Source organism: Phyllobates terribilis, unplaced genomic scaffold (assembly GCF_046119375.1).
Source record: "Phyllobates terribilis strain yellow unplaced genomic scaffold, ASM4611937v1 Scaffold_13__5_contigs__length_258822181, whole genome shotgun sequence".
Classification (NCBI taxonomy): Eukaryota; Metazoa; Chordata; class Amphibia; order Anura; family Dendrobatidae; genus Phyllobates; species Phyllobates terribilis.
The window spans coordinates 214,173,935-214,189,666 of NW_027362773.1; the positions used below are offsets into that span (position 1 = coordinate 214,173,935).

General features: G+C 50.2%; 1 protein-coding gene across 1 annotated transcript in view; it reads left to right on the plus strand.

Annotated features, from left to right (window-relative positions):
- Window positions 1-15,732, plus strand: part of LOC141174385 (IST1 homolog) — a 72,045-nt gene that overhangs the window by 31,847 nt on the left and 24,466 nt on the right. Inside the window, exon 3 of the mRNA XM_073659283.1 lies at window positions 4,843-5,023. Coding sequence (XP_073515384.1) covers window positions 4,843-5,023 — 181 coding nt within the window. The remainder of the gene's footprint in view (window positions 1-4,842; window positions 5,024-15,732) is intronic.

The following is a 15,732-nucleotide window of genomic DNA, read 5'->3' on the forward strand; positions in this document are numbered from 1 at the left end:
GACTTTGTGCAGCAGGCCTTCATGGTAAAATAGCTGCTAGCAAACCACTGCTAAGGACAGGCAACAAGCAGAAGAGACTTGTTTGGGCTAAAGAATACAAGGAATGGACATTAGACCAGTGGAAATCTGTGCTTTGGTCTGATGAGTCCAAATTTGAAATCTTTGGTTCCAACCACCGTGTCTTTGTGCGACGCAGAAAAGGTGAACGGATGGACTCTACATGCCTGGTTCCCACCGTGAAGCATGGAGGGGGAGGTGTGATGGTGTGGGGGTGCTTTGCTGGTGACACTGTTGGGGATTTATTCAAAATTGAAGGCATACTGAACCAGCATGGCTACCACAGCATCTTGCAGCGGCATGCTATTCCATCCGGTTTGCGTTTAGTTGGACCATCATTTAATTTTCAACAGGACAATGACCCAAAACACACCTCCAGGCTGTGTAAGGGCTATTTGACCAAGAACGAGAGTGATGGATTGCTACGCCAGATGACCTGGCCTCCACAGTCACCAGACCTGAACCCAATCGAGATGGTTTGGGTTGAGCTGGACCGCAGAGTGAAGGCAAAAGGGCCAACAAGTGCTAAGCATCTCTGGGAACTCCTTCAAGATTGTTGGAAGACCATTTCCGGTGATTACCTCTTGAAGCTCTTCAAGAGAATGCCAAAAGTGTGCAAAGCAGTCATCAAAGCAAAAGGTGGCTTCTTTGAAGAACCTAGAATATAAGACATATTTTACGTTGTTTCACACTTTTTTGTTAAGTATATAATTCCATATGTGTTAATTCATAGTTTTGATGCCTTCAGTGTAAATGTACAATTTTCATAGTCCTGAAAATACAGAAATTTCTTTAAATGAGAAGGTGTGTCCAAACTTTTGGTCTGTACTGTATATATATATATATATATATATATATATATATACTGTATATATATGTAGTGTAGTGTAAAAGTTTAGCTTCTAGGTACACTTAAAATGTCTTTGAAGGAACTTGGCAGGAGATTGTTCCAAACATCTTGGAGAACTGACCCCAGATCTTCTGTGGATGTCGCTTGTGCGGATCCTTCTGTTTCTTCATGTGATCCCGGAGAGACTTGATGATGTGAGATCAGGCTCTGCGGGGGCCGGATCATCACTTCTAGGACTCCAGGACTAATGCAGTAGATGAAGGACACATCACACTAATTTCCTTCTTTCAAAAACTGAGTAAAAACTGATGAAGGTGACGGGCGGTCACCAAATATTGATGTGATTTAGATTACTCTTTTGTTCATTCACTTTCCATTTTGTTACTTGATAAATATAAACTTCGAATTTTGATTGCAACATTAAAAAGGAAAAGTCGCGAAATTATGGAAATCACAGAATGGATAGATATGTTAATAATATGGAAATTATGAAAAAATTGAAGCAAAAATGTAAAGGCATCTCGATTAATTCTGTATCAAGTATGAGTGCCACACAATAAATCCCTGCACTTACTGCCTTGGCTATTAATGGTCGTCTAAGGAATGTTATGCACTTGGGCAAATCATCAAGATTCGCTGCTGGCAGCTGCTTTGTGACCAATGACGTCATCTATGTGCTTAATGGGAGACAAGTCTGGAGACGCTGCAGGCCATGGCAGCACTTTTAGGCAATGCAGGTTGCTCATGAGCAAGATTGAGTTGTCATGTGGAAAAGAAGCTCTTGGGATACTTTGGAGAAATGGCCGCACCGCTGGATCCCGACAGATCCATTCTGTGCTGCAAGTGAAATTGGACGTCACATCCCAAGTTTAAGGTGTCAAACAATCTCTACACAAACTATCCGAAGACTATAAGTGTGGGGATTTCAAGATCATTAGCAATACTGAATACATCGAGATGTTTTGAAAGTTTTGTTTCCATTTTTTCATCATTTGCAGATCATTAACTTGTATTATAAGTTTGAACATGGCATGTACTGTATGCAAATTACTGCTGAAGTGTCATGGGGGTGGTGCCACTTTCCTGAAGAGTCACTCTGACCTGTCTGATAATCACAGTGTGGAGTTTCCACCAGTGGAATAGACCGTGAACCAGGGGCGGACCTACCGCCCGTGCAGCCGGTTCATTGAACGGGGGCACCCGAGGGAGAGGGGGCCCCTCGAGCCTCCAGCAGGGCCGCCATCAGGGCATGACTGCCTGACTCCAGCATGGAGCCCGGCCGGTCGGGGCCCCCTCGGGGCCCCCCTCTTGTGCGTCTCCTCATGGGGCCCCCCCGCAGGACCCCCCGCCGTCACATGACCGGAGATGTCCCTGCGCTCAGCATGGGCCCCTGGCCCCATGCTGAGCGCAGGGACATCTCCGGTCATGTGACGGCGCCGGCACAATACTTACTCCTCCCCGTGCCTCCGCAGTGTCTTCCGCGTTCTCTGACTGTGACGTCTCAGGTCAGAGGGCGCGGTGATGTCTTTACACCGCACGCGCTCTCTCCTGACCTGTCACAGTGCAGAGCGGGAAGACGCGGACGACGCTGGAGTCCGGAGCAGCGACAGCAGCAGGTAAGAAGTGAGGTGAGTATTGGATTTTTTTTATTTTTTTCATGTATGGGGGCATTATATGGTGGGGGGGAGAGTGGGTGTGACATCCTGCATGGGGCATTATATGGGGGGGTGACATCCTGCATGGTGCATTATATGGGGTGGGGGGTGACATCCTGCATGGGACATTATATGGGGGGGTGACATCCTGCATGGGGCATTATATGATGGGGGGTGACATACTGCATGGGGCATTATAAGAGGGGAAGGGGGGAAGTGACGTCCTGCATGGGGCATTATATGGGGGGGTGACATCCTGCATGGGGCATTATAAGGGAGGGGGGTGTGACATCCTGCATGGGGCATTATATGAGGGGGGGTGACATACTGTATGGGGCATTATAAGGGGGGAAGTGACATCCTGCATGGGGCATTATAAGGGAGGGGGTGTGACATCCCGCATGGGGCATTATAATAGGGGGAGGGGGGAATTGACATCCTGCATGGGGCATTATATGGGGGAGGGGGGAATTAACATCCTGCATGGGGCATTATATGGGGGAGGGGGAGGGGGGAATTGACATCCTGCATGGGGGCATTATATGGGGGTGGGGGTGGGGTTTGACATCCTGCATGGGGCATTATAAGAGGGGAAGGGGGGGGAAGTGGCATCCTGCATGGGGCATTATAAGAGGGGAAGGGGGGAAGTGACATCCTGCACGGGGCATTATAAGTGAGGGGGGGGGACATCCTGCATGGGGCATTATAAGAGGGTGGGGGGGAGTGTGACATCCTGCATGGGGCATTATATGGGGGTGGGGGGAGTGTGACATCCTGCATGGGGCATTATAAGAGGGGAAGGGGGGAAGTGACATCCTGCATGGGGCATTATAAGAGGGGAAGGGGGGAAGAGACATCCTGCATGGGGCATTACAAGGGAGGGGGGGTGACATCCTGCATGGGGCATTATAAGGGAGGGGGTGTGACATCCTGCATGGGGCATTATAAGAGGGAGAGGGGGGAATTGACATCCTGCATGGGGCATTATAAGGAGGGTGGGTGTGTGACATACTGCATGGGGCATTATAAGGAGGGGGTGTGTGTGACCTCCTGCATGGGGCATTATAAGGGCGGGGGTGGTCTGACATACTGCATGGGGCATTATAAGGGGGGAACAGCCTGCATGGAGCATTACATGGGGGCCAATATTCTGTATGGAGCGTTATATGGGGGTCAGTATTTTGTATGGAGCGTTATATGGGGGCCAGTATTCTGTATGGAGCGTTATATGGGGGCCAGTATTCTGTATGGAGCGTTATATGGGGGCCAGTATTCTGTATGGAGCGTTATATGGGGGCCAGTATTCTGTATGGAGCGTTATATGGGGGCCAGTATTCTGTATGGAGCGTTATATGGGGGCCAGTATTCTGTATGGAGCGTTATATGGGGGCCAGTATTCTGTATGGAGCGTTATATGGGGGTCAGTATTCTGTATGGAGCATTATATGGGGACCAGTATCCTGTATGGAGGACTATACTGTCCGGTCTGCACTGTGCGCTGTGAGGATTCGCCGGTTTCTGAGCTATTGTAGAATTTACAATAGATATCGCTCGTGTAATGGGGCATTATAAGGGGGGAACAGCCTGCATGGAGCGTTATATGGGGGCCAATATTCTGTATGGAGCGTTATATGGGGGACAGTATTCTGTATGCAGTGTTATATGGGGACCAGTATCCTGTATGGAGCGTTATATGGGGACCAGTATCCTGTATGGAGTGCTATATGGGGACCAGTATCCTGTATGGAGCATTATATGGGGACCAGTATCCTGTATGGAGCATTATAAGGGGGTCAGTATCCTGTATGGAGCATTATAAGGGGGGCAGTATCCTGTATGGAGCATTATATGGTGCCCATAATACTGTATGGAGGACTATACTGTCCGGTCTGCACTGTGCGCTGAGGATATCGCTCATGTAATGTAGTAAGTGAAATCCTTGGCCTTGTACTATATGTATATATTTCTCTGTGGTATCTGTGCTTCATGAATCGTGGTATGTGTTAAAGGGGCCCACTGAAACTCTGTCGCCCAGGGCCCACAAAAACCTGGAGCCGGCCCTGGGGGTAAGTATAACAAGTTTTATTTTTTTTAAATACAATTAATTAACTAGGAGTGGGGGGAATAAGAGATGCACGGGGGGTGAGAGAAGCACGGGGGGGGCCTTCATGCTCCCTATGAAGGGCAGGGGGGGGGCCCAAAAAAATTCTTGCACAGGGGCCCACTACAGTCTGTGTCCGCCCCTGCTGTGAACTGATATTTTTTCTTCTAATTTTACAGGTAAAACAGAGGAACAGACTAAGAAAGAGATTGTACAGCACTTAGAAGCCAAAAGGGAATCTAGAGCCAGAATCGGAATGGAAAAAGTAATCAAACAGGAAAATCAGATTGAAACCCTGGAGATGGTCCAGATATTTTGCGATACATTGTATAAAAAAATTGGATTAATCCAATCTATGGAGTAAGAAAGTTACAGCTTTATCCTTACATCCTGCAAAATCCGGGTCTGCACCATAGCAGTTCTGCCAAATAATGATGCGTAATCTTAGCCCCTACTGTGTGAAATCAAATGTATCGACATCTTCCATTAACTGTAATGCAGAGTGATTGTGACGCGCCCCTGGGCCTGTGTCGCGCTGCGGTGCGCACGCGGGAGCTTACCCGGAGCCGGATCCGTGGAGGGTTGTAATCTCGTGGCGGTGACCCGGTCCGTGCCCAGGGAGTCAAACTAGACGGCAGTCTATTAGTAGTAAATAGTTGATGACTACGCCACCCGTTGAGTGCAGCCAGGAAGCTGCTGCTGCAGGGCAGACCGCTGAGGCCGGTGGTAGGATTGTGCAGCGTGATAGTATAACCCCCAACGGGAGGGGTATGGCCTCAGGGCAGCCGACGTGGATGATGGGGGTAGCAGGAACCACTAAGAGACGGTACGGTGTAGTTCAGGGTCTTTACTGGTAACAACGACAGACCCTCCCGGAGTACTTGCTAGCAAATGGGGCCTGGTCAGTCTTTGAGCAGATGGGATCTCCCCTGGCCAGGCGTAGTTGTAGGCCTCCCAAACTGACTGTACTCTTCTGGCTACCTTGCTAGAAGCTGATGTAAGTAGCCCACGTCCCTGAGTGTACCGTGTGGTGCTCACCCGTATGGCCGGTGACTCGGGGCCTTCTAATGGCTTCCGCTCCACGATGGCGGTGCTGGTCCCACGCGTGTGACCGTGCCTTCGGGCTTCTGGGCCAGAGGACCTGAAATCCCCTGCCCGACGGATTCTGCTGCTGGGTAGGAGTTAGTCCCCACAGCCTCGGACTCCGGGTCCGGTAAAGAATCTTCTTAGTCAGGGCGAGCTCTGTAGCTGCCAGCCCCTGACTCCTTGTAACTCTGCTGTTTCCTATGCTGCTTCTCTTCTCCACTCTCCTTGTCTGACTCACCCTGCCTCAGCCCCGGGTTTATACAGGGGAAGTTCTTCCCCTCCCAAGACTGGGCAGGAGGTGTGGCATGCACAGGATCCCTGACCAAAGGACCTCCCACCTGCTCTCAGACATAATATCTCTATCACTGTGGCAACCAGACCCCTGGGGTGTCACATTCCCCCCTAGTGAAATTTAGTACTCCGGGACTAAACACATTTAGAAAAACATAACAAAGTATAACAATAACAATACTATAAGAAAAACACATAAGATGGTTACGGCGTGTCCGCAACCGGATGCAGTCTTTGAAGAAAAGCAAAGGTGTCCATTTCACCAACACAGGGAGACATAACCAGGTAGGGGTCTGTCCTACCCCGAGTCCTTAACAGTCTCTAGTCCATCCTGGGTTACGCTCCAACTATATACAAGGATTCCCGGTAAATCCACCAAGGTTTCCTAAAAATAACTAGAAACACAAAATTATACACAAGCAACAAGACACAGAAAAACATAAATAAAACAATTTATACACTTTAAATTCTCCAGCGTGCGGGTAACTGGCCTCTAGTGGCCCGAGTGGACCTACGGAGCTGACTGTCTGGCCCTGAACTACAGGGTGTAGGAGCTGTCAAGGGTAAACTGGGCAGCTGTCTACCGGCTCTTTGTCTCACTAGGGGTACGGCAGGCTCACTATAAGCAGAGGGTTGATTCTCCTGTTCTGCTTGTGTGGAGTCTTCTGCCTCCTGGACCGGCTGTTCTTCCAGCTCTACCCGTTGCTCCGTAGGTTCTTGGGATGATGGTTGGAGGAAGGTGAGTACGGGTACCACAACTGCACCATTGACTTGAGTCCAAGACTGAGGAAAGTCCCCGAGCACGGTACTAACCATATCTTCCCTTTCTTCCACGGGTCGATGGTCTTCTTGTTCCTCTTCAGGGTTCCTCAGTTGTTCGGGACACTTCTTCAGGTGGTCCCGGGATACAATGGCTGTGGTTTCCCCTCCGTCTTTACTGATGGTACAGACCTTCGGGTTCTCGTGGCTTGAGGGCAGTACGGTGTACGGGTCCTTCTCCCACTGGTCGTCCAACTTGTGGAGCCGTCTCTTCCTCTTCAAGACCTGCTCTCCGGGTACCAGGGGAACAGCGGGAGCATACTGGTTGTAAGTTTTCTCTTGTCTTTCCCTAGCCTGACAGAGACTTCGCTCCACGCTCTCCTGTACTCTCCGGTACTGCTGCTGCCTCTCTGTGTCCCAGTCTGTTTCTGGTGAAGTGTCCTCGGGGGTCAGGACTCCCATTTCCAGGTCAACAGGTAACTTACCAGGTCTTGCCCTCATTAGGTAAGCCGGGGTACAGTTGGTGGAACCTACCGGGATGTGGTTGTATAGGTCCACCAGATCGGGCAACTTTTCAGGCCACAGACTGCGTTCTTCCAGGGGCAACGTTTTTAGAAGATCCATTACCACCTGGTTCATTTTTTCACAAAGTCCATTAGTCTGCGGATGGTAGGGTGTCGTCCTTATCTTCCGGCAGCCATACAGATTGCAGAATTCCTGAAAGACCTCCGCTTCAAAGGCAGGTCCCTGGTCCGTCAGCACTTGGTCCGGGTACCCGTGTGGACGGCAGAAGTGCTGCTGGAAGGCTCTAGCTGCTGTTTGAGCCGTTAAGTCCTTGACGGGGACGACAACCAAGAACCGGGAGTAATGATCCACGATGGTTAACGCGTAGACGTAGCCACTTCTGCTTGGGGTCAGTTTTACATGATCCAAGGCTACCAGTTCCAACGGTTGCCGGGTGACGATGGACTGCAGGGGAGTCTTCTGGCTGGCTCGGTCCTTCCTTCTCAGGTTGCACGGGCCACAATCTCTGCACCACTTCTCGATGGTTCCCCTCATGCCTACCCAGTGGAACCGCTCGCGCAGCAGGAACTCCAGCTTTTTCCACCCAAAGTGTCCAGCTCCGTCGTGGTATGCCTCCATCACCATGGCTGCGTCTCTTCGTGGCACCACTACTTGCCAGAGTAATTCATGCGTCCGGGAGTTAACCATTCTGCGGCACAACTTCCCTTTGTAAAGGAACAGTCGACTCTTCTCTGCCCATAGTTGTTTGGCTTCCTCCGGAGCGTCTGGTTCAAGGCGAGCCTCCGGCCGAGTCAGCATCTCCTTCACCAGTCGGACGGCAGGGTCGCTGTCTTGCGTTTCCGCCCAGTTGTAGTGGGGTAAGGGGTTCAACGTAGCAGCCTGCTTACTCCTTACCCGGTGGGAATACTGAATAGTCCCATGACGGTGGAACGCAGGGAGTTCAACTTCTTCCAGTCCCTCCGGATCTTCTCCTCCGTCCGGCAGGTTGGGCATCCTGGACAGGGCGTCCGCGTTGGTATTGGAGCGTCCTGCCCGGTATTTAATTGTGAACTCGTAGTTGGACAGACGGGCCATCCACCTCTGCTCCAGGGCACCGAGTCTTGCCGTGTCCAGGTGTGTCAGCGGGTTGTTATCCGTGTACACGGTGAACCGGGAAGAAGCGAGGTAATGCTTAAAGCGCTCAGTGATTGCCCATACTACGGCCAGGAACTCTAACTTAAATGAGCTGTAATTCTCGGGGTTCCTTTCGGTGGGTCGCAGTTTTCGGCTGGCGTAGGCGATTACTCGTTCCTTCCCCTGCTGGATCTGGGACAGTACGGCTCCTAGCCCGATGTTACTGGCGTCGGTGTAGAGGATAAAGGGCTGGCTATAATCCGGGTACGCCAGGATTTCGTCCCCCGTGAGGGCCATCTTCAGCTGGCGGAAGGACTCTTCTTCCAGCTCTTCCCATTTGAAGGGCGGCTTCTGGTTCTTGGCCTTCCGGGACTGGCCTATCAGGAGGTCCTGCATAGGTGCTGCCTTTTTGGTGAAACCGGGAATAAACCTTCGGTAGTAGCCTACCAACCCGAGGAACTGCCGCACTTCTTTTACGCTGGAGGGGCTTGGCCATCCCTTAATTGCGGTGATCTTATCGGGGTCGGGAGCCACTCCGTCAGCGCTCACCACGTGTCCCAGGTACTGCACCTTTGGTTTCAGGAGGTGACACTTGGAGGGTTTCACCTTTAGGCCGTAACTCGCCAGAGCCTCGAACACTTCCGCCAGGTGTTTCAGGTGGTCCTCATACGTCTTGGAATATACGATGACATCGTCCAGGTACAACAGGACCGTCTCGAAGTTTCTGTGGCCCAGACAACACTCCATTAGGCGTTGGAAGGTTCCTGGTGCGTTGCAGAGTCCGAACGGCATGCAGGTGAACTCGCTAAGTCCCATCGGGGTGGTGAATGCGGTCTTCTCCCGGTCCGCCTCTGCTACAGGAACCTGCCAGTACCCGCTAGTGAGATCCAAGGTAGAGAAGAAGTTAGCAGATCTTAAAGCAGCCAATGACTCCTCTATCCTTGGTAAGGGGTACGCATCCTTGTGTGTGATACGGTTGATTTTCCGGTAATCTACACACATCCTCATGGTGTTGTCTTTCTTTTTGACTAAAACTAATGGGGCTGCCCAGGGGCTACAACTATCCCGGATTACCCCAGCCTCCTTCATATCTCTAAGCATCCCCTTGGCGTGTTGGTAATGTGCAGGGGGTACGGGTCGATACCTCTCTTTTATGGGAGGATGATATCCCGTGGGGATGCGATGTTCTACCCCCTTGACTCGCCCGAAGTCTAACGGGTGTTTACTAAACACTCTCTCATACTCTTGAACCACCCGATAGACTCCTTGTTTCTGATGTGAGGGAGTGGAGTCAGTACCCAAATGTAGTTGCTGACACCAGTCCTCCATGTCTTTCTTAGAGCCGTTACCTTCCTCCGGGTGAGATGGAGGCAAGGGTTCCACAGATTGTATAGAACTTTGATTAGTGGTATATAATTTGGCTAGCGTGGCATACCGGGGCAGGTACACTTCCCTCTCCCCGATATTTATTATGCGAATGGGCACCCTCCCATGGCGTACATTGACCACCCCCCGTGCTGTCAAAATGGTGGGCCTACTGTCTGAGTAAACTGGTTCTACCATTGCCTGGTAATCTCTACCTCTCAGACCAATAGCTGCCCGGCACCAAATCATCATTTCACTTTTTGGGGGCATGGCAATAGGAAAAGGGTCACACATTCTTACGCTACCAATCTCACCGCCGGAGAGTTCCACTTGTTGCCGTTGCATCAGTGCCCGGATCTCTTTCTGGAGCACCCGCTGCTCGCCGGAGCTGGCATTCTTGGCAACCTGCTGTAAAAGGAAAATCACCTCTGCAAGACAATTTTCAATTACATTAGTTCCTAGAGTTATTTTTGGGTGACTCTCATGTTTATCGATATCTACAATGATCAGTCCCTGTGCGGCCAGTTCGACTCTACCAATTTTGATGGTCACCTCTTTAAATCCGATCTGTGGCACGGGCTGACCATTGCTGGCGATGATACTCAAGTCGTCGTCGGGGTAGCGGGTAATATCCGAGTCATTCCAGTACTGCTTGAAGAGCACGTACGGGATCGTGGTGACCTGTGACCCGGTGTCCAGTAGGGCACTCATGGGAATGCCATCCAGTACCACAGGCAAGACTGGACGTCCTCCCACATATCTGTCGCGCCAGTTCGATGGGCCTGGTGATCTTTTTCCTGGGGGTTGGCCCTCTACCCCAGGTTGTGCCCGTTTAAAGAACAGTACCTTGCCATATGTCCGGGTTGATTGCAGCGGCGGCAGATGGGTCGTCCGTCCTCACTGTATCGGTCACTGGGTCTTCCTCTGGCCGGTGGGGTCCTCCTTGGTCGACGCCACGGGATGTCCTCCGGTCCGGATGCCAGCTGGATCTTCCCTGGGGTGGAAACCTGTAAAGACTGCACAGTTCGGGTTAGCGCAGCAACGCTCTTAGCTAGCTCTTGGACCTGATGGTGTAGGTCTGGAGCCGGGTCATTGTCCAAAGCCTGCGCATCAGCTCCCACAGGCCCTGCTGACAAGGGCGCCGCCTCCTGGTAGTAAGTGGTAGTGGGGCGTCTGTGGGTCACAACGCCACCTGGTGCCGGTTCTCGGAGCACCCGGATGGCTCTGTCCTTGAACTGTGCAAAGTCCAGATGGGGATCCTGTAAGGCCATTGCCCGCAACTGGGTTCGGTGGGCATTGCAATATAAACCCTCTATAAATTGTTCAGTCAACAGCCTGTCCTCGTTTCCCACCCCATCAGGGTCGGTCTGCTTTATGGCCCTCAGGGCCTCTTGTAGGTTTAGTGCATAGTCCCTTATACTCTCATGCGCTCGCTGCTTGCACCCGTAGAATCTAAGCTTAATCTCGGCTGAGGTGCGGGTATCAAAGGTGTCCTTCAGCCGGGTTAGTATCCCTGCGACAGTCTTCCTCCCAGGTGGCCAGGATTTTACTTCCCTTTTGGCTGCCCCGGTTAGTTGGGCCACCAGGATGCTCACTTTTTGCTCTTCTGTGAGGGGGTACACCTGGAAGAGGCTATCCAGCTTTTCTCTAAAGTCATGCAGGGTATGTGACTCCCCTGAGTACTGGGGTAGCCAAGCTGCTCCCGGGATATAGGGCATGGTGAAGGGCATAACTGCAGCAGCGGTAGCGCTGGCGGGGGTTGAGGCAGTGAAGCTCTCCTCCGTATCCGACATCTTCCTCCCCCCTAGTGGACCGTGGCCTACCTTGCGATGATCCTCTTCCGTAGGCCGCGGCTCCGCAGTGGATCGTCAGGGTTGAGGACCTTCCGTCGCGCTCCTGTGACGTCGGCGTCTGCTGGGCTCCTTCCAGGACCTTACGCAACGTCCGGACGTGAGGCGGGGCTTCAGTTCTCGCGCGCTTTCGGAGTCCACGCCCCTCTTCTTCCCGCGCGGCGTCCTCAAGATGGCGTCCAATGGCGGGAAAACTCCACGGATGGCGGGAAGAAGGTAGAAGATGGCGCCGGATGGCGGGAAACCTTCACCACTGGTAAGTTTGAACAGTCTTTGCTTTTCAGGCACGCAGTACCCGGTGGTTGCGGGCACGAAATCCTGCCGACTACGCCAAAGTTGACGCGCCCCTGGGCCTGTGACGCGCTGCGGTGCGCACGCGGGAGCTTACCCGGAGCCGGATCCGTGGAGGGTTGTAATCTCGTGGCGGTGACCCGGTCCGTGCCCAGGGAGTCAAACTAGACGGCAGTCTATTAGTAGTAAATAGTTGATGACTACGCCACCCGTTGAGTGCAGCCAGGAAGCTGCTGCTGCAGGGCAGACCGCTGAGGCCGGTGGTAGGATTGTGCAGCGTGATAGTATAACCCCCAACGGGAGGGGTATGGCCTCAGGGCAGCCGACGTGGATGATGGGGGTAGCAGGAACCACTAAGAGACGGTACGGTGTAGTTCAGGGTCTTTACTGGTAACAACGACAGACCCTCCCGGAGTACTTGCTAGCAAATGGGGCCTGGTCAGTCTTTGAGCAGATGGGATCTCCCCTGGCCAGGCGTAGTTGTAGGCCTTCCAAACTGACTGTACTCTTCTGGCTACCTTGCTAGAAGCTGATGTAAGTAGCCCACGTCCCTGAGTGTACCGTGTGGTGCTCACCCGTATGGCCGGTGACTCGGGGCCTTCTAATGGCTTCCGCTCCACGATGGCGGTGCTGGTCCCACGCGTGTGACCGTGCCTTCGGGCTTCTGGGCCAGAGGACCTGAAATCCCCTGCCCGACGGATTCTGCTGCTGGGTAGGAGTTAGTCCCCACAGCCTCGGACTCCGGGTCCGGTAAAGAATCTTCTTAGTCAGGGCGAGCTCTGTAGCTGCCAGCCCCTGACTCCTTGTAACTCTGCTGTTTCCTATGCTGCTTCTCTTCTCCACTCTCCTTGTCTGACTCACCCTGCCTCAGCCCCGGGTTTATACAGGGGAAGTTCTTCCCCTCCCAAGACTGGGCAGGAGGTGTGGCATGCACAGGATCCCTGACCAAAGGACCTCCCACCTGCTCTCAGACATAATATCTCTATCACTGTGGCAACCAGACCCCTGGAGTGTCACAATTGCACGGACCCCTATTCTTGGGGTTGCTGGGGGATCCAATGGGTCATATCAGGGCTGATTCCAGGTTTATACTCCTAATTGGCCCCTCTTTGTTTTCAATTTTTCCCCCTCGCCTTCCAAGAGCTATGAATTTTTTTATTTTTCGGTCAGTACAAGCTATAGTTTTCATCATTACCATTTTGGGGACTATGTGACTTTCTGATTTCTCCTTTTATTTATCTTTTTTTATGCAAAGGGACCATATAACATCGATTCTCTCATTTTGATTTTTTTTTTTTGTTTCGGTTTTCACCGCATGTGACAAATATTATATTTCATTACTTTGGACAGATACTCATGATATCAAATAAATAGATATTTATTTTCTAGATTTTATTTGCATAAGACAAACTTTTTTTATTTAATTTTATTTTTTTCATTAGTCCTCCTACCAAATTTAAACCTGAAATTGCTTTTAGAATACATGGCAATAATGTAAAGTCATAGGTGTACAAACATGGCAGATACAGAGATAGTCAGTAGCCCCCCAAGTGCCATAACAATGCCATCAGAAGCCTCATGTTACAGTGGTCCAATAGGCATCGAAATGGACAACTTCCACATTTCCAACCTCTTAGGGCGCAGTCAAACGGCTGTATAATTCGGACCGATATTGGAACGCAGTGCGCAGACCGGCTGGCGGCTCTCCCGACCTGAGTGTGACAGCTTCATATATTTCTATGCAGCTGTCATGCTCGGTTCAGGAGAGCCGCCAACCGGTCTGAGCATTGTGTTCCTATACCGGTCTGATTTGTACGGCTGTCTGACTGCAATTTAAAATGCATGATTGCAGCAGTTTAACCTCTTAAATTCCGCTGTCAATCAGAGCTATCTCCATTCACACCAGTTAGACTTGGTGCAGACTGTATAACACAGGTCCTGAGCCCGCTCCGTACATTTATGGTGATGTCACATGTTGTAACCTGGGGAAAGTGGGCTCCCAAGTTGCTGTGGGCCTCAGGTTCACTGGGTACTGGTCAGATCTAGAGATGAGCGTTGTTCTACTCGAACTGTTCGCCAATCTCAAATTCGAGCTGTTTTGGGCGGTGTTCGAGCCGTTCGGCGAACACGAACAATTTGAGAAAAATTCGGCTGTTCGAGGTTATGTTCGATAACTGTTCGTGCACCAAAATCATAACTGGATTTTTTCTCAGTAATGATGAAAATTAATGTTAATACGCAGTTTGAGTGTACAGCGGGGTGGGGGGAGGGGCAGGGGATGGATCTCTGCAGGAACAATGAAGATCTCCATTTTTTTTTCTCTTTCCCGCATTTACAGTGGGGAGGTGCAATCTGTCAGCCTATCAGCAGCGCACACACGGAGCGAAGTGCTTTTTTTCACACAAGCAAGGGCATGTGTCATTGGCAGTGTATGTCACATGTCCTTGCCCTATAAGACCCAGCCATTTTCCCCACTGCTGCTGCTGCGTGTTAGACGGCACCGCTGTTGCTGTGTGCGCTATACCTTGTTAATTTCAAGCCAATTTTCGCACAAATATACAGATAGCTTGGGAGTAGGGAATAGTTGTGATTGCAGTCCTTTTAAGGACTAGGTTACAGCATTTCCTACGACTTTTATCAGGGAGGTCTGTGCTCTTAAATAGATAGGTTGTGGGAGTAAAGACTAATTGTAATTGGAGTCCTTTTCAGGACTAGGTTACATCAGTTCCTATCAGTTTTTGCCAGGCAGGTCTGTGCCAGTGCTGTGCAAGTTTTTTTCACAGCATTTGGCTGAATCTAGCAAAGCTAATCCTTTTTGGCCTATTGCAGAGTGTGTTAGTCAGTGGAGTAGCCTATCTGTGTTGCAAGATATACCACCTGTGTATAGAATACCAATTTTTTTACTGCACCTAGTGAAGTAAAATCTTTTGGGCATAGCATCATTCTATTAGTCCATCTATACTGACCTCCATCAGGTTGCAAATTAAAACTAATTTTTATCTGCATCTACAGTACCTCTGAAAAAATATTTGGGCTTCTAGCAGTGTGTGGGACTTGTTCTATTAATCCATCTATACTGACCTCCATCAGGTTGCAAACTGAATATAATTTTTTTCTGCATCTAGCTCTGAAAAAATATTTGGCCTTCTAGTAGTGTGTCGGACTTTCTCTATTAGTCCATCTATACTGACCTCCATCAGGTTGCAAATTAAAACTAATTTTTATCTGCATCTACAGTACCTCTGAAAAAATATTTGGGCTTCTAGCTGTGTGCGGGACTTGTTGTATTAGTCCATCTATACTGACCTCCATCAGGTTGCAAACTGAATATATTTTTTTCTGCATCTACCTCTGAAAAAATATTTGGCCTTCTAGTAGTGTGTCGGACTTTCTCTATTAGTCCATCTATACTGACCTCCATCAGGTTGCAAATTAAAACTAATTTTTATCTGCATCTACAGTACCTCTGAAAAAATATTTGGGCTTCTAGCAGTGTGTGGGACTTGTTCTATTAGTCCATCTATACTGACCTCCATCAGGTTGCAAACTGAATATATTTTTTTCTGCATCTACCTCTGAAAAAATATTTGGCCTTCTAGTAGTGTGTCGGACTTTCTCTATTAGTCCATCTATACTGACCTCCATCAGATTGCAAATTAAAACTAATTTTTATCTGCATCTACAGTACCTCTGAAAAAATATTTGGGCTTCTAGTAGTGTGTCGGACTTTCTCTATTAGTCCATCTATACTGACCTCCATCAGGTTGCAAACTGAATATAATTTTTTTC